The sequence below is a fragment of the Sus scrofa genome, chromosome 7, assembly GCF_000003025.6.
Source record: "Sus scrofa isolate TJ Tabasco breed Duroc chromosome 7, Sscrofa11.1, whole genome shotgun sequence".
Lineage (NCBI taxonomy): Eukaryota > Metazoa > Chordata > Mammalia > Artiodactyla > Suidae > Sus > Sus scrofa.
This window is the reverse complement of record NC_010449.5, coordinates 76,787,420-76,813,608: the sequence shown is the minus strand read 5'-3', so window position 1 is coordinate 76,813,608 and position 26,189 is coordinate 76,787,420. Positions and strand designations below refer to the sequence as shown.

At 41.2% G+C, this 26,189-nt stretch overlaps 1 protein-coding gene, 1 long non-coding RNA gene and 2 gene segments (V, D, J or C); 3 read left to right on the top strand and 1 right to left on the bottom strand.

Annotated features, from left to right (window-relative positions):
* Window positions 1-26,189, top strand: part of LOC102158035 (uncharacterized) — a 584,796-nt gene that overhangs the window by 242,402 nt on the left and 316,205 nt on the right.
* Window positions 30-23,024, bottom strand: LOC110261606. Of its 2 annotated transcripts, none has more exons than XR_002345947.1 (3): window positions 22,887-23,024; window positions 16,872-16,916; window positions 30-258 (listed from the first exon to the last, which is right to left on the bottom strand). It is a non-coding gene; the product is annotated as an uncharacterized LOC110261606 (long non-coding RNA). The 2 variants fall into 2 exon arrangements; XR_002345948.1 differs by lacking the exon at window positions 22,887-23,024 and adding an exon at window positions 20,914-21,040.
* On the top strand, window positions 6,582-8,854 carry LOC102164633. The segment is given in 2 exon segments: window positions 6,582-7,902; window positions 8,140-8,854. Coding segments are annotated over 2 exon segments (357 nt in total).
* On the top strand, window positions 9,065-13,112 carry LOC102161747. The segment is given in 2 exon segments: window positions 9,065-11,894; window positions 12,147-13,112. Coding segments are annotated over 2 exon segments (357 nt in total).

Genomic DNA, 26,189 nt, shown 5'->3' with positions numbered 1-26,189 from the left:
AGGCCAGGGACCGAACCCGCAACCTCGTGGTTCCTTATTCGTTAACCACTGTGCCACGACGGGAACTCCTCTATTTTGTACATTTTATCGAGCATCCCAAAGGATAAAGCTGAATGAACTTGAGGTAGCAAACACTCACCATTTACAGCTGACTGCCACAGTATAACCCCTGCTTATCATTGCTGGGGGAAATGGCTAATCCCCTTTAACTGGATACATTCCTGCTGGTTCTGACCCAGAATGTTGAGATCACCATCCCTGAGACAGGAAAGAGAAAATTCCATGTAAATGGAAAACTCTCATGCAGATGTTTTTTGTGTGTTTGTTTTGTTTTTTTGCTTTTTAGCACATGGAAGTTCCCAGGCTAGGGGTCGAATCTGAGCTACAGCTGCCAGCCTACATCACAGCCACAGAAACTTGAGATCCAACATATACCACAGCTCACAGCAGCATCAGATGCCCCACCCACTGAGCGAGGCCAGGGAACAAATCTTCATGGATATTGGTTGGATTCCTTTCTGCTGCACCACAAAGGGAACTCCTAAAACTCTCAAGTAAATGTTACTTCTTCCAAACAATGATAACAACTCCTTCTCTTCTTCCCAGACTAAAATTCCCTTCCTTGGGAATATTCTTGGTAGGTGTCCTCATCAGTAAGAGAAAATCTTAAGGCATTTCGAAATTCTGCTAACATATTTGTGGTTCCAGACAATATGATTTTGTAATGCTCTGATTCAGAAAAAGAGCAATCATGTTCTCAGGAAAATGTATCAATTTGCAAACAGCCAGACACTTCAGTGACACCCTATGTCTGCTGGCTTCTTCTCCAGCAGCAATGAGAGGACTGGGGAAGGTAGAGCACTGTTCCCCTCAGATCCTACAGCTCCAAGAGGGAACTAACTCCAAGCTGAGGTACAATGACACTGCAGGAAAATGCTAGAAGAAGCAATCTGCGTATTTCACCAAATTTCATACATGAGGAAGATTAATAGCCACAATTAACACCAAAGAAGATCACATCTCTTTACACATCACAGACTCTCAACCACTTACCTCGGGCCCACAAGAAGAAATAAAGGAAAGGAAGAATGAGCACAGATTGCCAGGGCCAGGGCTTTAGCCAGGGAAGGCAGCTGAGAAAATGTAGGGAAGCAGGAGCACCTAGAATCAGCAGGGTAAGGCCTGAGTGCAAAGAGAAGAAGCAAACTCTCTTCCTTGACCTCTCCTCTTTTTTAGTCCCTAATCCTGACTGCCACACAGGAGATCACCAAACAGGGTTTCGGATAACTAGGATGTAAAAGAGAGAAATGAGCATAGTTTGCACAGGTGCCCAGAGCTACATATAGGAAACACATTGTAAAAGTGTGTACCATCTTCAGAGGTAGCCAGATACCACATGACTCTCACATCTGAGAGCATATTAAAAGAAAGATACTGGGGAGTTCTTGTCATGGCTCAGTGGTTAACGAATCCAACTAAGAACCATGAGGTTGAGGGTTCAGTCCCTGGTCTTGCTCAGTGGGTTAAGGATCCGGCATTGCTGTGAGCTGTGGTGTAGGTCACAGACACAGCTCGGATCCCGTGATGCTGTGGCTCTGCTGTAGGCTTGACAGCTACAGCTCCAATTAGACCCATAGCCTGGGAACCTCCATATGCCGCAGGTATGGCCCTAGAAAAAACAAAAAAAGAAAGAAAGAAAGAAAGATACTGGATTTCCCTCCTTTATACTTTCTATAGAGAATTAAAAAAGGTCCAACTCTCTTAACAAATTTTAAATTGTTCAGAGTGAGAGATATAACAAAAGCTGAGGAGACCCTCTCTTAACCTTTTATTTATGCTCCAACATAGTACAGAGTCATACAGGAAAAGACCCTGCTCTTGATACTAAGGATATTTAGACAGTCGGGCTGCACCCGCAGCATATGGAAGTTCCCAGGCTAGGGGTTGAATCAGAGCTGTGTCTGCGACCCACACCACAGTTCGCAGTAAAGCCGGATCCTTAACCCACTGAGCGAAGGCAGGCCAGATCAAACCCACATCCTCATGGATGCTAGTCGGTTTATTACATCTGAGCCACAACGGGAACTCCTTGTTTCCTTTTCTGTAGTGTGCACTCTTCACCTCTCTGTATGTTCTATCTTCCTTTAATTCAACATAAGGAATTACTTTGTAGCAAGGAAAATAGAAAAAAAAATTAATAAAGAAGTTCAAACCACATGGGAGCAGTACTTCCATGGACAGAAGTGACTGGCTGGAAACTAGAACTGTGTGAATGGGATCCGCAAGAATAAGTACATTCAATGAGGTGTTTGTGACAAATGAGATTTTGATTGGTTAAGGAAACAGACTGAAGATCACTGGGGCTGCCAAACAAAAGAAGAGAAGCGGAAGAATCCAGAACAATGAACTAAAACAACTGAACATGGTCAGTTTCAGGCCTCTTAACTGAATCCTCGGAGACTCCAGGAAAAAGCAGGAATAGAGACTCACCTGCAAGTTTCACTGATGCTCCTGTGTATGCAGCTAACCTGTGAGTAAAAAGGATGGGATGGGGGGGAAGCAAGGACAATGGGGCAACTCTGGTAAGGAATTTGGGGCGGGGGGGGGCAGGGGGAGGGGGTCCCAGGGACTACGTGGAGTGTATTCTAAGGAATGTGAAACAAATAAGGGAAGTTCTTTGTTGAATAACAAAAATAAAAACAGATTCTTATGTATGAAAATCTTTTCACTCCTCTGAACAGGGTCAAACGGACAACCACTGGTGGAACAGAAGGTCAAGGAGGGCGAAAGCGTCACACTGAACTGCAGTTACAGAGGCAGAGCTGCTGACTTCTTCCAATGGTTTAGGCAGGATCACGGGGAAGGCCCCCGCTTGCTGATACAGTTGTTTTCAAGTGAGGAAGAGAAGAAGAGCGGAAGATTCACAGCCAGGCTTAACAGAAAGGACAAGCAGCTTTCCCTGCACGTGAAGGATTTCCACCACGATGCAACCACATTCTTGTGCGTGACAGGTGCACAGTGCCTCTCAGACACCTGGGCCCTGCACCTAAACCCTGCTACACCTGCACCTCCTGCTCGGAGGGTTCCAGGGCACTGACTCTGTGCTCTGAGCAAAGGGAAACCTGAGGAGCTTTGTGTAACAGTGTCAAATATTTTGTCTGAAGATCATGTGCAGAAGGAGAGTATTTTCAAAGACCATCTCATGTTTTTCAGTGTGAAGTCCTTACTCTGTTCAAAATCCTGAAGTGTAATTTCAAAAAGAAGAGAGCACTAAAGCACTAGAGAAAACAGAGTAAAATTCCTGCCTTTGAGCTCCTTTATAGACTTTTGCAAATATAGTGAGTGTACAAAATCTTAAAAGACGTGACCATGAAATTAGGCAGGGAAAGAAAATGTATTCTGACATTCCAAAAAAGACTAGCCTAGAAGGTCAAGTTCCAAAACCTGAGGGAAAATGGTATAAAGTTTATAAAGGGTAGAATGAACAGAAAACACAATGCAATGGCATACCTTGCTTCTCCTTAAAAAAGAATAAAAGTTTAACCAGCTGGCTGGAGAGGGTCAAAGGGGTGTCACTAGAGATCAGAAGCAATGGGTCTTTTAAAAGCATTCTGCTCCACCCTCCAGGTGGGCTGGGAGGAGGGAGAGTCATATTTAGGAGTGACCATGAACTCAAAGAGCTTCGAAGAAGGCACAAAGTGTTTGCATCACTGCATCTCTCATCCATGGCCCCCAGACAGTGTCTACTACAAGGAAGCACCAAGGAATTGTGTGACATGATGGTCCGACCAGAGGATGTCACCAGCCTCTGTCCCCATCTACTTCAGTGCCTGAACAGTAGACCTGTGAACAAATTAGCCAAGCCAACAGAATAGAGATTCTCCATGAACATGGAAGCATGGGTTTCCTCTCACCAAGTCAGACTTAGCTACTTCGGCTGCCAAATACCCAACTTGTCAGCCACAGATAAAACACAGAGACTTCAGGAGTTCCCGTCGTGGCGCAGTGGTTAACGAATCCGACTAGGAACCATGAGGTTTCGGGTTCGGTCCCTGGCCTTGCTCAGTGGGTTAAGGATCCGGCGTTGCCGTGACCTGTGGTGTAGGTTGCAGACACGGCTTGGATCCTGCGTTGCTGTGGCTCTGGCATAGGCCAGAGGCTACAGCTCCGATTCAACCCCTAGCCTGGGAACCTCCATATGCTGCAGGAGCGGCCCAAGAAATAGCTAAAAAAAAAAAAAAAAAAAAAAAAAAAAAACACAGAGACTTCAATGTGGAATCACCCCGCAGGAAAATATCACTTATATGTGGAACCTAAAATATGGCACAGGAGTTCCTGTCTTGACGGAGCAGAAACGAATCCTGACTAGGAACCATGAGGTTGCAGGTCCAATCCCTGGCCTCACTCAGTGGGTTAAGGATCTGGCATTGCTGTGAGCTGTGGTGTAGGTCGCAGATGCAGCTTGGATCCTTTGCTGCTGTGGCTATGGTGTAGGCCAGCAGCTGTAGCTCCAATTTAACCCCTAGCCTGGGAACCTCCATATGTCACGAGTGCAGCCCTAAAAAGAAAAAAAAAAATGGCACAAATGAACCTATCTATAAAACAGAAACAGACTCACAGACGTGGAGAACAGACTTGTGGTTGCCAAGGGGTGGGGGAGGGAGTGGGACAGACAGGGGGTTAGTAGATGCAAACTATTACATTTAGAATGAGTAAGCAATGAGATCCTACTGTATAGCACAGGGAACTATATCCAATCTCTTGGGACAGAACTTGATGGAAAATAATATGAGAAAAAGAATGTGTATATATATGTGTATGTGTGTGAATGGGTCACTCTGCTGTACAGCAGAAATTGGCACAACACTGTAAATCAACTATAATTTAATTTTTTTTAAATAATTATAAAAAAGAATGGAGTTCCCATAATGGCTCAGCGGTTAGCAAACCCAACTAGCATCCATGAGGATGCCGGTTTGATCCCTGGCTTCACTAAGTGGGTTAGGGATCCGGCGTTGCCATGAGCTGTGGTGTAGGTTGCAGATGCAGCTTGGATCCTGCATTGCTGGGGCTGTGGCATAGGCTGGCGGCTACAGCTCCAATGGGACCCCTAGCCTGAAAATCTCTATATGCCTCGGGTATGGCCCTAAAAAGACAAAAAGACCAAAAAAATAATAATTATTATTATAATTATAAAAAAGAAGACCAACCAGCCACTCGTTGCCAAGTCGATTACACTGGACTCCTTCCAAACTGGAGGTGGCAGAAATCTTTTCTTATGGGGGTTAATATATATTCTGGGAGGAAATTTGCCTTTCCTTCCGCAAGTGCCACATACACAGCAGCATGAATTGTGGGCTCAGAGTATCCAATTGCTTATCAAGGGATTTCACATCTCTTTGCCTCAACAGACCCAGTTTATAGCAAAAAGTTGGGACCATGGGCATGTGGCCATTGATATGCCGATCTGCTACAAAGAGCATTATCCACAAACCACCAGCCTAATAGAAGATTGCAATGAATACGTAAGCACCAGCTTAGAGGTAGTGCTCTGAGAGGTCAGAGAGCTGTGCTTCAGGATGGCGCTGTGTTCCTTTTAGAGAAAATGCCTGGACCTGGGAGCCAGAGCGTTGAAGTAGGACTTTCACTCCATCAACTCCCACTTCCAGTGATTCATTTGGATATTGGGTACTTCCTGTTCTTATAACTTTAGGTTCATCTGGACTAGAGGTTCTATTTCCCTTTGAAGGGGAAAGAGGAGGATACTTATATTAGGGAAACAGAGAGGTTTTCACCAAACCTAATATTGCATATACCATCTGGTCATTTGGAGACAGTCATTATGTCAGAAGACCTGAAAGCCAAGAAAGGAGTTACTACACTGTCGGGAACAATCCATCTTGATTATCATGAGGATTTAGGGCTGTTGCTACCTATTGGGAGATGAAAGAATAGAGCTAAAACCAGGATGACTTTTAGCAATTTCTTGACTGAAATTAAACAGAATTGTAGCAACTATGACCTGACAAGGGGAGAATAACCAGGGGCTCGGGCCCCTCAGGGATGAAGGTCTAGGTTACCTGGGACAGAAATCTAGACCAGTAGAAATATTAGTCAAAGATGAGGAGATCAAGAATAAGTGGTATAGGAGGTAGATGGAGTAAGATAAAAAATATGAGTTACAGCATGCTGATTTTTTTTTTGATTCTAGAATGAATGAATGATTCTAGAGCTGATGTTCTGTATTCAGCTGTTCCCACCTGCATGCTTGTTCTCTCTCTATTTTTTTTTTTGTCTTTTTGCCATTTCTTGGGCTGCTCCCACGGCATATGGAGGTTCCCAGGCTAGGGCTCGAATCGGAGCTGTAGCCGCTGGCCTATGCCAGAGCCACAGCAATGTGGGATCCGAGCCTCATCTGAAACCTACGCCACAGCTCACGGCAACGTCGGATCCTTAACCCACTGAGCAAGGCCAGGGATTGAACCTGCAACCTCATGGTTCCTAGTCGGATTCGTTAAACACTAAGCCACGATGGGAACTCCTGATTTTTTTTTTTTTTAAAAAAGAAATAGTGATCCGATTTTTTTTTAAGAAATAGTGATCTGAGTGATCCACACAGAACATAAGTGGGTCGCAGCAGTGCATGGGATGAGCTGTACAGATGCTGTTAGTGCTCTGTTCACATCCTCTGATACTCACCTCTACACACTAAAAACCCCAGCAACTCTGAGAACTAGTGTTCTGACCATGGGAGCACATGTGGCTGATGTGCAGAGCAAGTTCAGAGGCACCAGAGAGTTAATGCCTCCAAAGTAGTTCTTAATCAGCCATGGATAAGAGTTTAGAGATTACTCCAGCTCCTTTATGCCTCATCTGGGGTCACTCCAAAGGGTAGTGCTATATTGTCTCCCAGAGTCACCTAGCTGGATTAAGATCCAATTGTCCAGAGCAGCAACTGGCTTGATGACAATATTGGCCTTCTTCCCTTCCCCAATTCACTTCCCACTAATATTTCCTAGAATCACCTGCATATAAACTACTTAAACACATATCTTTGTACTGGAGCTGGCTTTGGAGAATCCAAAACCAAGATTCAGGAATTCAAATCGTGGAACACGGATGGAGATGACCTAGAAGAAATTCTGGTTGTCCCTTCTTCCATTTCAATCAAATTGGGTTTGGGGGCTCAAGAGATTTTAGCAGCCTCATTCAGAGCTGGTCCCAACTCTTAGAATTCCCTGAGCATCTGAGTGGAAAGACTCAGCCACCTCCCTCTGTGTTAGAGAGAACCTGTGATCTCAGGCAGCACCCAGAATGTAGCAGAGCCCCATTCATACTCCTGGCTTGGGCACTTCAACTCTGAAATTACATAAATATCCCTGTCACTTCCCCCCTGGAAATGAATGAATCAAAGCACACTTTTTAAAAATTTCCTTGCTCACAATATTTTCTCAAAATGGAATGAGAGTAATGGGAGAAAAATTAGAGAGTTTGCCACTGTTGCAAATAAAACCCTGCCACTTCTACCCACTGTTCCGGGTCCCCATTCTTCTCTCCAAGATTAGGTCTTAGCAGAATAAATTTGCCAGCTCCCTCTTATTTTTATTTTCAACCTAGAATTTAAAAAAAAGAAAAGTTCAGAAAATAGTTTTCACTTTCATTTGAAATTATAAGCAGTGCCCTATTTTCAGAAGTGAGACCAAGAAGTATTGGGAAAACGTTCCTCAGTGAGACAGACCGTCATCCCCCACCTGTCATACCATTTCCTGCTCTGAAGCGCATGTGTCAGTGAGCACAGAGGGGAACCAAGATAGAGCAAGAGGCTTCCTAGCCTGCAGGGGAGAGCTGTCAGCATGACACTTGTTAGCTGGCTCTGGGCCGTCCTGGTCTCCACCTGTATGGGTAAGAAAGGTTAGGTCTTTATTTATAATGTTATCTAATGGGGCTTTGAAACAAGAAAGGTGAATAGCACAGGAACTGCATTGCCTTGCAGGTTATGTTCTGAAAGCTGTTATGTTCTGCTTGGAATTTGGAGCAAGCAGAAGAAAGGGGGTGGGGAGGGGAACCAGCCTGGGAGTCAGACTGCTTCTCTCTCTCCTCTGACACCCACTGCCATCCTTTCTCCCCTCTTTCCCACAGGATCCAGCCTGGCCCAGACAGTCACTCAGCCTCAATGGGAAGTGCCTGGGCAGGAAGCAGAGACAGTGACCCTGGACTGTACATATACTACTAGTGAGAGTGATTATTATTTGTTCTGGTACAAACAGCTTCCCAACGGGGAGATGATTTTCATTATTCGCCAAGAGGCTTATAAGCAACAGAATGCAACAAACAATCGCTACTCTGTGAACTTCCAGAAAGCAGCCAAATCCTTTGGGCTCAGGATCTCAGCCTCCCAGCTTGAGGATGCTGGAGTGTATTTCTGCGCTTATAGTGCTCCACAGTGAGATGAGCAACGAGGAGAGGCTTACAGAAACCTCAGACCTCAGCATCTGTGCAGACATCAGAGGAAGTGGTTGGGGTAAGAGGAACATGGAAAATCACTGACTTTTCCTGGGAATAAAAGCTTCTTCTATCTGAATATAAGAAAGAGAGAGAGATGAATGTCTGTGACTTGTAGTCCTTCAGTTAACAGTAGAAATAATGACATGTGTTGTGCTTTCCAGTTTTATAAGCTGTCTCCATAGGCACTATCACCCATAAACTTCATAGCTTCATGCAATAGTCTATGTGACAGGTCAGACTTCCGAAGTATTTCCTCTGTCCAGCAAAGCTTTATAATTTTCCTAGGAGCTTTTACTCCAAGAATTTTTTTTTATTATTTTTTATTATTAATTAATTAATTTAGTCTTTTCAGGGCTGTACCGGCAGCATATGGAGGTTCCCAGGCTAGGGGTCGAATTGGAGCTACAGTTGCCAGCCTACACCCCAGCCACAGCAATGCAAGATCCAAGCCACGTCTGCAACCTACACGACAGCTCACGGCAATGCCAGATCCCCAACCCACTGAGCGAGGCTAGGGATCGAACCCACAGCCTCATGGATACTAGTAGGGTTCGTTAACCTCTGAGCCACAGCGGGAACTTCTACACCAAGAATCTTAACCTTTTCCATTTTTGTTCATTGGTGCTTGTTCTTTTAATTTTCCATCATGTCCTTGTTCTGAATCTCCTGAGAACAAGGTACCCATTTTAGAACATGACAGTTGTGACAATGAGGACATAGCCAGGGAACGAACCCACTGGTCATACCAGGGACTTCAGAAATAACTGAGGTTGATAGTACTAGATCAGATGACCTGGAAGATGGAATTTCCTGTTAAAGTCTCAGCCAAGAAGCCAGCTCAGGGGCAACACCAGCAGTGGTTGGAATGCTATTATAGGAAGCAGGAATAATCATTACATTAGTGTCGGATCTATGGTGCTGTGGCTCTCTAGCTAAAATACACAAGTTTAGAAACCAAGAAATGGAAGTAAAACAGATTCTTCTGTTCTCACTGCCTGTGACCGCCCTTCAGAATTTGTGTTTCCTTTTCCCATAGTCCTAGGCTCTGCTGGATTAAAGGTCCCAGTTCCCAGAGGAAGAAGTTTTCTACCAGGGAATCCAGTTAAGGATTTCAGGGCACCTGCAGCTATGACTTCCACCTAGGCCACTCTGAATTCCTTGTGCCAATGATCCAGCAGGCAAAGGAAGGAGTTATTAGATGGAGGGGTAATTGAGCCTAATTATCATGGAGTATTGGACTGTCATTGCACAATGAGAGCAAGAAGGCTTATGTCTGGAATATAAGTGTTTCACACGCCCTACGTGAGGTAGTTCCATGGCCTATAAAAACAGCAAGTGGCAACCCTGGCAACAAGGCCTAGAAAGGACACAGTGACTAAGAACAGAGACTTCTCAGTCACAAAGGTCTGGCTCACCCGACCAGACAAGAATCTAGGCTCCATAAGGAATCTAGGTTCCTTATCCAACATAAGGAAATCTGGAGAGTATAGAGGGGGAGGGAGAAGTTGAGCATCAGTTGGTACAAGACTTGGTACAAATTAAAGGGTCCTTAAGCTCAGGTCACACAACCTCCTGTATTAAGTGTTTTAGATGGATTTCAGCCAGCCACAACTTTTAAGACTCAGAAATACAGTGAAAACAACATAAGACAAGCACAACTCTGAGTAAAACAAAGAGAGCACTGTAACAAACATCTCGTGTGCCTTGTTGCCATGTCCAAATGCCTAGCTTCAATTTTGTCAATGAGGGTAGACAATGGCAGACAATTCTGTGGACACTCAAATTCATCTCAAGTTGATAACATCCAACATTAAGCATGTATTGTGCATTATTTTTACTTCCTATCCCAGGGCCTTCTCTGACTCCTCAGGAGCTCTTTCAGCCTACGGGCAAGCACAGCCTATAAGTACAGGGCAATTGCCACCCCTGCCAGCAAGCACTAGACAGAGGGGAAAGGTACAGATGAACACATTGGCTTCATGCCTCCCAGCAGACAGTCCTGGGAAGCATCCTGCATGCTTCTCAGAGATTCTGGCAGAATCAAGCCCCAGTCTTGTGCTACCTGCTTTCTCATTCCTGGTTCCTAACAGCTTTTCCCAAACAAACTACCTTGACCAGAGTCCTTACTCCAGGCTCTGTTTTGGGGGTAAAACAAAATTAAAACAGAGATTCTTTAGAAATTTAATAGACAAAGAACAGCAGAAAGTTCAAGGGGAACTTTACTGGGCTGATTGCTAACAAGAGCAGGTGGATACTTGAGTGACTACAGAATTGCAAAAATAGAAGATGTCACCTTATTTTTTCAGAAGATGGTGACACAGATCACATTTATGAAACTCCAGTCTCTGCAAATGTATGATTATGTCCTTACTCACCAAGTCTAAGCTTTTACCCTTATCCTCATCCCTCAGTCTGCTCATCTTCGATTATTTAAACCTCATTCCCACTTTTTCCCCCAAACATACCTCTATTCTAGTCAGGCTCTTCTCCTTACTGACCCATAAGCACCTCAAGCTCTTGAGCTTCTCTTTTGGTTGTTTCACTCACCCCTATTTCCCTTTTATGTGTATGTCAGGCTGGTCAAATCATATTAGTTCCATCAGCACACCTTAAAGCTTTATCTCCTCCAAGGGTTCTTTTCTAATAATGAATCTTGAATCCCTTCTCTGCTAATGTCACACAGTGCTGAACGTGAAACAGAAAGCCGGACTCATAGCGACTTACCTTATTAAAGCATTTACTACTGTTTCCAGGCTCCAATCCTTCCTCCCCCAAAGGCATCACAGGGACAGAACTTTGCTTTGTACACCTCAGAATTCCTCAATCTTTTGGCATAGTATTGGGCACATAAGTGCCAGATAGAGCCCAAATATTGTGCTTAAAATTTATTTTGTAATCATCACATAGTCATAAAAGAATATTAAGGGGAAAAATCAATATGTTCTAACATAGTCAGAATATTTCTTTGGAGAAGGTATGAAAAAAAGGTAGGATTTTTAAAAGCAGCCATAAAGGGAGGAATAGGTTCTATTTTATATATCTTCATTGAGTGTAAATAGGAATCTGAAAATCATATAAACATTTTGTTTTTTTTAACAGAACAGATTTCTTGACTAAATCTCTTTCTGTTAGTGGAACGGATTTTAGGAATTGCCTCAGTAATTATCTCTGCAACCCGAAGAGGGCACTGTTTGCATGGTTGACAACAGTTACGTAATCCAAGGCCCTCTAGACACACCTGTTCCAGTTCTGAAGCAGCAATGTCACTTAGTACAGCTAATAGCTGAGGTTCAGATGAGAACAAGAGGTCTCTGTCACCTTGCAGGAGAGAACTGCTAGCATGGCAGGCCCCAGTTTGCTGTGGACAGTCGTGGTCACCACCTATCTTGGTAAGGAAGGTACATGCACTTGCTTTTACTAACATCAGATAGCACTGAGAAATAGGAAGAAAGATTAATAACACAGGGGTCTTACCTCCTCATGGGTCCCAGCTACTGGGGACAAGAAAGCTGATGGATTTTACCTGGAGTTTGGATCAAGCAAAAGAAAGGTGGGTGGGGAGGGAAACCAGCCTGGGAGTCAGCCTGCTTCTCTCTCTCCTCTGACACCCACTGCCATCCTTTCTCCCCTCTTTCCCACAGGATCCAGCCTGGCCCAGACAGTCACTCAGCCTCAATGGGAAGTGCCTGGGCAGGAAGCAGAGACAGTGACCCTGGACTGTACATATACTACTAGTGAGAGTGATTATTATTTGTTCTGGTACAAACAGCTTCCCAACGGGGAGATGATTTTCATTATTCGCCAAGAGGCTTATAAGCAACAGAATGCAACAAACAATCGCTACTCTGTGAACTTCCAGAAAGCAGCCAAATCCTTTGGGCTCAGGATCTCAGCCTCCCAGCTTGAGGATGCTGGAGTGTATTTCTGCGCTTACAGTGCTCCACAGTGAGATGAGCAACGAGGAGAGGCTTACAGAAACCTCAGACCTCAGCATCTGTGCAGAGGTCAGGTGGGAGGGGGGCGGGAGTAGTCAAGGTAAGAGGAACATAGAAAATCATTGACTTCTCTGGAGGAAAAAGAAAATACTCTTCTATCTGGCTGTAGGAAACACAGAACAGATGTCTATAAGCTGGAATTCTCAAAACGTAATAAAAATAATGGAGGTACACAATGCTTTATAGTTTTGTAAAGTACATTCACATGTATTTATTTAACTCTCACAACCCTGTGTGTGATGTAGAAAAGGTCACTGCCATCCAGGGACTCTCATGTTCTCTACCTGCGTGTCCTACAATTACATCAGAGACAACATATCCAATACTGACTTTCTTATCCTCCCACAAATCTTGTTTTATTCTTCCCTCCTCAGCTTTGCTCAGGATTCAGACAAACAATAAAAAATCTTCTATTTCTGAGTTTGGAGAATTAGAAGGCCTCTACCTCCAGGCCATCTGATTGTGTGTGTGCGCGTTGCTGCCACAAGAGAAATCCCCAAACTAAACATAATTTTATCATATGATTCAGCAGCAGAGCTCCTTGGTATTTACCCAAATGAGCTGAACATTACATTTACACAAAAACCTGCACACAAATGTTTATAGAAGTTGTTTTCTCATTTGCTAAAACTTGAAAGCAACCACAAACAAACAACCCAATTAAAAATGGACAGAGGAGTTGAATAGACATGTTTCTGAAGAAGACATACAGTAGCCAACAGGTACATGAAAAGGCACTCAATACCATGGCTCATCAGGGATATGCAAATCAAAATCACAGTGGGACATCACCGCGTATCTGTTAGAATGGCTGTCATCAAAAAGACAAAAGTGTTGGCAAGAATGTGGAAAAAAGGAAACCCCTTATGCACTTTTGGCGGGAATGTAAATTGGTGCACCCACTGTGGAAAACAGAGTGGAGGCTTTTCAAACATAAAAATAAAAACAGAACTACTATCTGATCCAGGAGCCCCCTGTCTGGGTATTTATCCAAACAAAATGAAAACAGGATCAAGGAGATATCTGAACTCCCATATTTATTGTAGTGTTATTCCCAATAGCTAAGATATAGAAGCAACCTAAATGTCCATCGGTAGTTAAATGGATAAAGGAAAAGTTGAATATATGTATAATGGAATGTGATTCAGCCAGCCATAAGAAAGAAAGCAATCCTGCCATTTGCAACCACGTGGATGGTCCTGGAGGGCATTTTCGAAGCAAAATAAGCCAAACAATGACAAATACTGCATGGTATCACTTACATGTGGAACCTAAAGGGGGAAAAAAAAATACAGAACAGAGCGTAGGAAAATAGTTACCAGGGCTGAGTCGTGGGGGAAATAGGGAGAGCTTGGTAAAGGGTACAAAATTTCAGCTATGAAATAAATAAGGTCTGAAAATTTAATGTAAAGCATGGTGACTATATAGACGACAGCATTTATTGTATATTTGAAATGTGTTAAGAAAGTAGAACTTAAATGTTTTCAGCAAAAAAAGGACATAACTATGTGAGGTCATGAAGGTGTTAATTAACTAGCTAAGGTGAATTCTTTCAGGATATATACCTATTTCAAATCTCCACCATGTACATCTTAAACATCTTAGAATTTTGTATGTCCATTATATCTAAGTAAGGCTGAAAAAAGAAATGTCCTAGTAAAAACACTACCATAAAATGTAGACACTCAGTATCTTTATCATGACTATGTTTTGAGAGGGAAGACAGAGAAAATGGGAGTTCTGAGTCACCCCTCTTGTCACAGTGCTCAGTGATAGAACCCCAGAATGGCTGGTGCTTGGAATGTATGCAAATGCACTATGTTGATGAAACAAAAACAACACCCAATCAGGAAAACACCATCCAGATGGATTGGAGTGAGAGGCCCAGGAAAAAGAAAGAACTATGATGAGGAAATATGAGACTGCATGGATGTTCTGGATGTTCTAGGCACGGTTTCACTGTTAGGGCTGATGCAAACATTGTGGTTTCACAGCTGAATTGAGGAAGCAGGTGTAGGGCCCAGTGTCCACTGGTGTTAGTGGTTCTTTCCCAGTGGGGGTACAAAGAGGGTAGAGGGCAGGTGAAGGGGGAGCAGGTGCCTCAGGTCAGGGACTCTGGGAGATTCTAAGTACTTTCCGTGGTTACTAAAGAAGAATAAAAGGCTCTCTGTGGTCTGGGATATTCAAAACAGCCTAATATTGAATCACCCATTTGGTATGGGCATAGGTGGACCATAACAGAGAGGGGAAGGTCAGATTTCCAGAAGGAACCCTGGTGGGTACCCTCTGCTAGGCCAGGCATTAACTCTTAAGTTGCTGAATCCTGGATAAATCACAGGGAGGAAACTGGATAGCCCGTATGGTAGATCCTGGAGGAGCATAGCCTCAGAGGTGACAAATTGCCAGCTAATGTGGGCATGTTCCTATGTTTAACAGCCAGTCTGGGTCTCATAGTACATGATCATAGTATATCAACTGTGTGAGTAGCAGTTACTTTGCCTAGAATTCATGTGTACTCGTCATCGGATATTTGATTTGTTGTTCCCATATGTGATTAACTGAGGGTGCGTAATGTACTTTTCCATTTGATATCATCCTTAAAAACTACAAAATAATTTGCTTAAGCCACTTAATTTATGAATTATCTGAAACAGTAAACTCTATTTTAAAAAGATGACCTCCTATGGAAGGGTGGTTAATCAGACATCACTTCAGTGTGGACATTGCAAGGGTCAAAAATAGAAGACAGGAGTTCCCATGGTGGCTCAGACTGTACATATTTTATAAAACTTTACTCCAGAGTTCCCGTCATGGCTCAGTGGTAACAAACCCAGCCAGTATCCATGAGGACAAGGGTTCAATCCCTGGCCTTGCTCAGTAGGTTAAGGATCTGGCGTTGCCTTGAGCTGTGGTGTAGGTCGCAGACATAGCTCAGATCCTATGTTGCTGTGGCCGTGGTGTAGGCTGGCAGCTGCAGCTCCGATTCTATCCCTAGTCTGGGAACTCCATATGCCTCAGGTATGGCCCTTAAAAAAAAACGAAAAATAATAATAATAATAGAAGGCAGAGAATGAGGATATCCTTCCTGCTTGAAACTTCTTTCCTCCTTTTTCTCTGCTCATCCAAATCTTGAACACTCTTCAAGGCCAAGACACGTGTCACCTCTTCTCTACAGTCTTTCCTCTTAATCATTGGAAATCATGTCAAAATTTCCTTTGACCTACAGGCTATCCTCATTACATGTTCTCCTGCGTTGCATATTTAGGTTCTTTAAATTCCAACTAGATAAGGTCACTAGACTGAACAGAGAACACGGATCACTGCTTTTACTTCCCTTGAGTGCCTTGCATTAGTACTTTCCAGAGTATTTGGCCCTTAAACCCTTAAATATTACTTGCTGTTGATACTGAAGCTATAGAGTCTGAGTAAGAGTATAGGTAATGAAAGGTGAAATTGCACAATTCTAGGTATAGTTTGATTTTTGTCTGAACAAAATATTCTACACTGACTAAGCCTATGTCTTTTAATGTTTTTGCAGAAAGAAATTCCCAGTGAAACAGTTATTATTGTCTCTATTGAGTAAGGGGTATCTCTTGCTGAATGAAAAGGAGCGATATTATTCTAAATTCCAAAAAGTCTTCATAGGCAGAAAGGTCAGAAATGCTGGCATATGTCTTTTCTCCAAATCAGAGAATAGGGAAAGTTTTCATGACAATCCTGCCTTCAGAGGTCTAAAAATCCCATTAAACTTAACATTTGAATAATCACATTTATGTGCTTTTTATAATTTGTAACATGTTTTGCAATTCCTCCAATTGGTTACACAGCACATGAACTGTAAAATTGGGTCTTCACTCTTGACTTCCTGGTGTTCTCAAACTAATAATCTCCATTTTTTAGCAACTTTGTATGTATCCAGTTTCTGTAAGGAACACTGTGAGAAATGATGAAGAAGCCATTTCCAAACTCCATGTTAAAATCTTTTTTAAAGTTTCTATTTTGTGTTTTAAATGTTTGTGATTAAAGGATACAAATTTTCTGAGAAATCAAATAGGTAGATTCCTATTGCTAAGATTTAAGTCAGGCTAGAAAAACTGCCAAGGCTAAGGAGGGTTATATACTTACAACTCCTATGATTGACTGAAATAATACCTAATGGAAAAATAAATAAATATAAATTTCTATGGGGGGGATGGGAAAAGGGAGGGAAAATTTTACTTTTTTTAAATAGTGTAAGAACTCACATAATAATAGTAATACTAATCCTTATAATACATCTGAAATAATAAAGAAAATAATAAAGATTACAGAGTCCACTTACCTCCACCAAATGAAAAGATGCATGGATGCGATAGTCTACTTCTTTCTTACCTTATGCAGGCAGGGAGGACCTCTTTGGGGATTCACGCCAAATACCTGATTAAAAATAAAATAAATAAAGTAAAATACAGGTGTGGCTATAAGGGAACCTATGCTGAGGGACATGAAAAGCAAGTTAAACCAAGCAGTTTACTGTTATCCAGTTCATGGGGTTCCATGAAAAATAAGGGAAGACAGATTAGCCAAGGATTTTTTTTCTTTTGAAAGTCCTAATGGAAAAGGGAATTGACACCAACAGTACAAGAATTAGTGCTAAACGTCATAAATTGTACTTCTGTGATTTTTCTTTCTACTATTCTAGATGAATGATTTTAGCAGCACAGTAAGCATCACCTGGGGTTTAAGACTACCCTCCAACCTTGAGAACTGCCATAGTTACATTGTTACTGCAGGAGTGTGTCATAACCACAAAGTGTGTTAAAGTGATAAGAAGTTTTTTGTTTGTTTCGTCTTTTAAGGGCCATACCGAGGGCATATGGAAGTTCCCAGGCTTGGGGGTCAAATCAGAGCTAAGGCTGCTGGCCTACACCACAGCCACAGCAATGCAGGATCCCAGCTGCGTCTGTGGCCTACACCACAGCTCAGGGCAACACCAGATCCTTAACCCACAACAGATGGAGTGAGGCCAAGGATTGAACTGACATCCTCATGCATACTAGTCAGATTCCTTGTTTCTGCTGAGCCACAACGAGGAACTCCCTAAAGTGGTAAAAAGTTTGATTAATCCCATTCTACAGAAGTTCATCTTTTTTAAAAAAAAAAAGTTGGTTAAGGTGTTTATACAAGAGTTCCCACTGTGCCTCAGGGGGTTAAAGATCCAACACTGTCTCTGTGAGAATGCAGGTTTGACCCCTGGCCTCATTCCATGGATTAAGGGTCTGGTGTTGACAGAAGCTATGGGGCATAGGTTAAAGATGCGGCTAGAATCCTGTGTTACCGTGGCTCTGGTGTGGGCCACAGATTCAGCTCCAATTCCACCCCTAACCCAGGAACTTCCATTAAAAAAAAGGAAAGAAAAAGATGGTTATGTAATTTAAAAGCTGTGTAAGCAAATTATTCTATTCTTAAAATAATGAATGGAAAGGTATATTATATGCCCTTGGAACAATGAATCTACTAGGGCTCTACCCCACTTGATGATACTTTACATTAATTTTAGGCGAAGTCGACTACTAGATACAGAGCTAACATTCCCTGATTGCACACTATAAAACCCGTATTAGTTGTTAAAAATTGAAATACTACCATGCTAGCTGGCAACTAGTCATTTCCCAATAGCCCCTTACAAGCTCACTTTCAACTCCACTGGGTTGGCTCTCTTGGCTCCCCTCCCAAACTTAATCCATGACACAGCAACAAAAGAGTAAGTGCTTGGCATAGCTGGGGATCCCCACCAGGATTTTGTTTTAACACTATGACTTTCTCCCCACAACCTGTGCCTGTTCTGATATCCATAACAAACAACAAACTGGTTATTAAATACTGGGTTAAAAGTTTTTAATATTATCCCTACCTAGAGGGAAACACAACAAATACCATACTATAACAAATAGCCTACTTGGTAAGACAGAGCTGATGTAGGCTAATGAAGAAACAAGAAAAGATTTAAAATTTTTTTTACATCTGGGCATATTCACAAAACAAAATCTGACAGATAAGCAAAGAAGGTGTGAGCTAATCTGATCCTTAATCTTACCCCAAATTATTTTTCTACCCACTCTCTGGACTAGAATATCCAATCCTGCTCCTGTGCATTTATGAATGCTCTAAACCACACTTTCCAATATGGTAAGGTAGAGGGGGTGTTCTCACAACATTAGTAATTCTCTGGTCACCAACTGAGTGTCCTGCAATTCAACTCAATTCTGACATGACCTACCTAGCTATAGGTAGACCATAGCCTATAGGTAGGTCATATCATAAAGGTCGATCACATCCTGTATCCTAGAGGTGAAGGGCCCAGTCCTATAAGACTGCCCCTCCCCCCCAACTTCAGATGCCAATCCCAAGTCCAGGTTGTTACCAGTACTTCTGACCCACCCGCTCTAAATCAGACATTCTAACTACTCCCTCCTTGGATTGTATTCATTTGATAGGGTGGCCCACAGAACTACAGAAATGTATTTACTCACTAGATCACCAGTTTATTATAAGCAGCCAGGTGGAAGACATGCACAGGGCAAGGTATAGGAAAAGGGGCAGGGAGCTTCCATGCCCTTCCTGAACATACAACTCTCCCAGAATCTCTACTGTTCAACTCAGAAACCCTCTGAACCCTGGCCTCAAGGATTTTTACAGAGACTTCATTGCTTGTGCATGACTGGTTAAATCAATGACCACTGGTGATTGATTCAATGCCCTTCTCCCCTCCCTGGAGATCAGGCTGTGGGACTAAAAGCTCCAACACTTTTATCACGTGATTGGCTCCCCTGGCAACCAGCCCCCATCCTAAGAGTTATCCAAAAGTCATCTCATCGATATAAAACAGTTTTCAGGCTCTTGTCACAGGAAATTCCAAGAGTTTTTAGACCCTCTGTACCAGAAATGGAATGAAGACCAAGGGAATTTCTCATAAATCAAAACATCGCATGTACTTATATTAATCTTAGTTTTTGCTTAAGAACTTGGTTAATCCCTATGGCTATTTTGCTTCTTCCTAATACGCATTGCTAACACTAGTAGTCTGCTTTGGGTTTTACAAAACGGCAGCAAGGAGCTTTAATGCCCTTTCTCTCTTAACTTGAGTTCTTTGTCTCACTTATCTTTGCTACCATTCTCTCTGCTACTGCAGGAATCTGCACTTTCCACTGACTACAACAGAAGTTTAAACTTCTTGGTGGAAGGAAACATTTTTCTGCTTAATGAAGAGGCTAATGCAGATAACCTTCCCTACAGTAGCTCAGAATTATACTGTTTGATAATTTCTTGCACAGAACATTTGTAATTTCGGAAAGGTGAATGATGTCAGATCTGAAAGTCTTTTATTCTGTCTTGCTTCATTCAGATTCAAATTTAAGGGGAAACATTGGAGAACTCACATGAATTTCAATGACTAATATTTTCCACCAGTCTGTAGAAGGCACCAATTTAAAGAATGATTAAAGGATCAACCATAAGCATACATTGCCAGTAATTCTGCATTGTCATCCAAGCATGTTCATGGTTATAAGCCAACCAGCACATTAGATTAATGTTAGTCAGACTTTGGAAAACTATAAAACCTTCATGCATTTTCAAAATAATTTCTGAAATATTTTATCTTTACTTTAAATGTTTAAGTAGCTGTAAAGGTTATAAATTCCACAGTATTATAAATATTGACATTTTCAAATAAAATTCATACAATAGCTTGTAACTATATGCAATAAAATCTTAATACCAAAGTAATTTGATATTCATCAATGTCCAATTAAAATTCATGAACAAACTCTTCATTAACAATTGAAGATTTCATATCACTACTTTTTCTTCTTAGAACCACATTTCCAATTCAACTTCTCCTGCAGAATTTAATACATTTTTCTTTAAATGTCTCTTACTGATCACCAAAAAATGTCTGCAACAAAAGCATATATGACATTGAAGTTATTTTTTTATTTCCCCTGATTATATTGTTCTAATTGTTAAAATTTGGGGTGGGGGGAGAATTGAGCTGTAAGTACAATTGCTAATAATGCACATTTGATGAAAACAACTTAAATACATTAAAATTCTTAAAAAATTTTTAACATAAAAGGCAAAAGGGTTTTGGAAGTGTGTCTTAATAAAATGACTGAGGGCAGATCTAAATGCTTTAATTAAATGCTTCCCTGACACCAACAAAAAGAAATATTCATTTCTTTAATGCCCTAGAGGTTTTTAAACATAAGAGCAATTCTGCAGAGATTTCCTCTGTGTAAAGCTGAAGAAGGATAGTTGTGAAATGAAAGCTAGGAAATGAGAACCATAGTCAGGTTCTCAGACAGATCATTTAAAAAAAAAAAAAAGATACATAGAGAAGGTGAGGATCTAGAAATTAACTCCCTTAAAATACCTGTCTGTTCCCTCGTTTGAAGATGACTGCATTAGACTGCTCCGAATGTTACTGATTCATTCTCAGCCAGTCTTCTTTCAGTAACCAGGTATGAGGAAAATAAGCAGGCAATCCAGAGGACAGTCTTAAGTTTCAATAAACCTGAAAATTTTCCTAAACCCTGTTTGACATTTCAGGCTTGGAGGCATAGCCACTGACGAATTAGAACACAATAGAGACTGAGCTCTTGCATTATACAAAGTTGTTTGCACACAAGTGGTTTACCCAGGTGTCTTTATCATGGAAAAGGCTATTTTAAATGCCATGGTCATTTATTAGTAACATCGTAAAGAGAAAGTTGTTCTAATCTTGAGGGAGGTGTGGAGTGGGGGAATGACCATTGCTATATCTTTTTTTCTCTATCAAGCAAGAGCATTTTCTAGTAGGCACGTATGGGACACTCTTAAAGAAGGCAACTTTGTAATCATGGCTTACTTTTCTAGCAATCTATACATCCGTATGAGAAAAGGTTTACATTCCTGTGTGTTGAAGGTTAACTCATAGAAATAGAAAAGTTGTCATGAGTTCACAGCCTAGAAGAAAAATTAACCCCAAATTGTATGAACTATACCAGTACTTTATTTTGCTATCTGTACATTTATATATTTTTCTTACAAGCATCATTTCAGGTACACCTAGGTTGAAGAGAAAGGTAGCTGGCCCTTTCTAACTTAATTGAAATCCTGAAATTTAATTTTTTTTTTTTTTTTTTTTTTTTTTTTTGTCTTTTCTAGGCCTGCTCCAGGGGCATATGGAGGTTCCCAAGCTAGGGGTCTAATCAGCTGTAGCCGGATCATTAACCCACTGAGCAAGGCCAGGGATTGAACCCGCAACCTTATGGTTCCTAGTCAGATTCGTTAACCACTGCGCCACGAAGGGAACTCCAAGATTTTTCTTGTCAAAGGAAACCTACTGGACCAAATGTCTTGAAACTTGCCCGGTTATTTTTCAATAGTCTAAATTTAGCCCTGAAGGCAAACAAAAGTAGGTGATTCTTTTTATAGTAAGAGTGTCAAATCCCATGGATTGCATGCCTTTCCCTACAACTACACTGCACATTCTGGCTTTGAACACCAGCTTCACAAAAATAGACATGAAGACTTGCAAGAAAGAAATTTTTTATCTTAAAAAGTTTTTAATGTAAAAGGCAAACGGGTTTTGGAAGTGTGTCTTAATAAAATGACTGGGGTCAGATCTAAATGCTTTAATTAAATGCTTCCCTGATTCATCTAATTCATCTCTTCCTTTCTCAGCCAGAGGTACTCCTAGGGATAAAGTTCATCAGGTGTCAGCACAAGTTCTCTTACTTGAAATGATCTCGTTAATCTTATGTTGATATCCTGGCTACAAAAGCCCATCCTGACGCATCTAGAGTATGCCAGGAGTGTATTTTTCATTAAATAACTAAAAGCATGGTTTTTTTTTAATGCTTCCTAGCCGTCCTACTTTCTTTAAAGGCTGTACCTTCTCTATGAATTTATTGAATTCTGGTGTTCCTAATCCCTCTTCTATATTACACCCAGATTCTAGACCATCTCATCAATCCTGAACCTCAAATACCAGTTAACTGTTCTATCATGACACATTTGTATCTCTAGCCAAGATCCTTCTTGGTACAACTCCAACTATATGCTTCTACCTCAATATGCCCCATATTGAGCTCATTAACTCACCACTCTATAGGTCATCCTTTTCTAGTGTTCCCTTCTTACATCCCACCCAAAGTATTTTCCTTATGATAACCAGAGTTATCATTTTAAAATGAAAATGTAATTATTTCACTCTCTTGCTTAAAATTAATCAGTGACTACCCATTTCCATGGGACAAAATCCAAAATCATCGCTAAGGTTCACAAAACCTTCCTTGCTCTGACTTATTCCTCAAGCTTCATATCCCATCTCTCATTTTCACCCATATTGGGCTGTGGGCTTACCATCTCCTGTTTGCCCTTCCAGGTCCTACTTCCATTCTTCTGCACCCTGTTGTGGGCCCGAGGTGGCTGACCTGTAGGGACCACGTCAATGGACTCTCTTGCCTTCTGGTTTTTAGTCGGTTTTGGCCCAAGGGGAGCACCTGCAGAGATCAGGAGGAAAGGAGGAGCATAAGCTCAGGGTATGCCCCCTTCCTGTGGGATTGATAGAAGCTGACAATGACCCTTTTTCACATGGTCAGCTCTTTAAGTCAGCCTCTCCAAGCAGACCCTCTATCTCCAGGTTCCAATAATCACTCTGTCCCTTCCATTTAAGGTTCAGAGTGATGCTAGTCCCAGAATATAACACTATCCCCTACCTGTTCCCTTCTCCCTGCTTATACTTTGTAACTAGTGCCACATTAAATTCTCCCCAAATTTGACAATTTTTCTGTACAAGATTTCCTGCTAGAATACTGACTGATACTGTCTGCTTTGAGATATCATAAAATGTGCCTATTTTGACTTTAATGCTACTTCTTCAGGGAGGATTTTCCTAGCCCCCTTATTCAGGTATAACCGCCTGCTAAACCTCCTACAGCATCCTGTACTCTCCCCTCACATCTGCCACACTTAGTGGCAATAGCTGAGAGGGTGTTAATATCACCTTTTCTGATGGGCTGTGCATTCCACAACATCATTGACTGAGCATGTCTTACCATAGCCATGGCCTAAGAGCTCAACCTGGCATCTGGAACACAGTGGATTATCAGTAGTTATTTGTTGAATTCATAAAAAGATGATTGAGGAGTTTCAGTTGTGGCTCAGCGGTAACGAACTTGACTAGTATTCATGAGGGTGTGGGTTCGAACCTTGGCCTTGCCCAGTGGGTTAAGGATCCGGCATTGCTGCGAGCTGCAGTGTAGGTCACAAATGCAGCTCAGATCTGCTGATGCTGTGGCATAAGTCATCAGCTACAGCTCCGATTCTACCCCTAGCCTAGGAACTTCCATATGCCTCGGGTGTAGCCCTAAAAAAAAAAAAGAAAGAAAAAAAAAGAGGAGTGAATGAATGACTGAGACTGCTTTTATTTGAAAACTATTGCCTCAGAAAAAACATAAAGCAAAATTTGTTGGAAATATAAGAATAATCTAACCATATATTAATTATGATATACTTTAATATCTATTTTTCAGAGAGAGAAAGATGGAGATGAAAACTAATTTTGAATCATATACATTTTTTGGAACATTTACCAAAACAGGAGCATGTATTTTGACTGAAAGAAGAAATAGGAAAGATTCACAAAAGCCACATTCTCTGAACACAATGTAATAAAGCTCGAAATTAATAATTAAACAATAACCAATAAATGAGTTGAAAGAGGATTAACCACTTATGATATTCTAAATTATTTCCAGGTCAAAGAACTAAAAGTTAGAATAGCAAGTCATTAAAAATTAATGCTAATGACAGCACTACATATAAAAATCTATGGACTTGTTCAAAATACCACTCACAAGAAAATGTGTTGCCTTAAAGATATTTATTAATAAAGAATCAAATAAGGGAGCCAAGTTTTCAGTTCAGGAAATAAAAAATAATAATAATGAGCAAAATAAACTAAAAGAGAAAGTCTAATAATAAAAGTAGGAGTTAATTTAATAGCAAAACAAAAGTTAGAATTTATAAATAAAGCAAAGGGAGTTCTGGGAAATATGTGAAGAAAAAAGAAAAAACACAAATACACATCAAGAATGAGAAAGAAAACACAAATATATATATTTTTTTTTAAAAAAGGTGATGTGATCCTTTCTAAGGAAGGAATCAAATCATCAGTGAGTACTTAGCGATGATCATCATGAAGATCAATTAGAGCTTCATGAAATGGGTGAATTTTAGAAATAATCTTTTCACTTCGACTTCCCAAGTTTGCAAAAATTTATATAATTTTATAATTCCAAAGTCTGTATCAAATCACAAGGGAAAAAAATCCTGCATTCTGCCTTTGCCGTTGTTCCCCTATATCCAGCCCATACATACTACACCTACACCAAGTACCATGTCTCAACTCTCCTGGGTTTCCATCTCTAAGGAATTTTTTATTCCTACTATTATGGGCTGAAATATGTCTCCCAAATGAAACCCTAGCCCACCCCGGTCATACCACAGAAAGTGACTGCCTTTGAAGACAGAGCCTTTAAACGTGTGTATGTATTTTTAATGAAAGTAGAGTTGATTTCCAGTGTTGTGCTAATTTCCGCTGTACAGCAAAGTGACTTATACACGTACATACATTCTTTTTATATTCCTTTCCATTTTGGTTTATCCTTAGAGACTGGATATAATTTTCTGTGCTATACAGTAGGACTGCATTGTCTATCCATTCTATATGCATTAGTTTGCATCTACTAACCCCGAACTCCCGGTGCATCCCTCTCCCCCTTCCCCACTTTGGCAACACAAATCAGTTCTCTATGGCTATGGGTCTATGCCTGAGTCTGTTTCTGTGTTGTAGATATTTTTTATTCTATATTTTGTGCCATACTTCATATTCCACATAAAAGTGGTATCATGTGGTAATTCTCTTTTTCTTTCTGACTTAGTATGAGAATCTTTAGTTGCAGTAATGTTCCTGCAAATGGCATTGTTTTCATTTTTATGGCTGAGTAGTATTCTATTGTATATGTGTACCACATCCTCTTAATCCATTCATCTGTTAATGGACATTTAAGTTATTTCCAAGTCTTCACTGTTGTGAATAGTGCTGCTATGAACATAGGGGTGCATGTATCCCTCTGAATCATTGTTTTGTCTGGATATATGCCCAGGGGTGGGATTGCTGGATCATATGGTAATTCTATTTTTAGTTTTCTGAAGAACCTCCATACTGTTTTCCATAGTGCTTACACTAACTTACATTCACACCAAGAGTGTAGGAGGGTTCCCTTTTCTCCACACTGTCTCCAGCATTTGCTATTTGTAGAGTTTTTAATGGTGGTCAATCTGACTGGTGTGAAGTAGTACCTCACTGTAGTTTTGATTTGCATTTTTCTAATACTTGGTGATGTTGTGCAGAAGAGAAGGCCTTCAAAACAGTGATTAAATTAAAATGAGGCCATTAAGGTAAGCCTTAATCCAGTCAGACTAATAAAAAGTTGAATCGCCAATAAAAAGAGGTGATGGGGACACAGAGGGGCAGGAGGGCTGCTCAAACACAGAGGAAGGACCACGTAAATACACAATGGGAAGGCAGCCATCCTCCAGCCAAGGAAAAAGGCTGTAGCAGAAATCAAACATTTTGATCTTGGACTTTGGGGCCTCCAG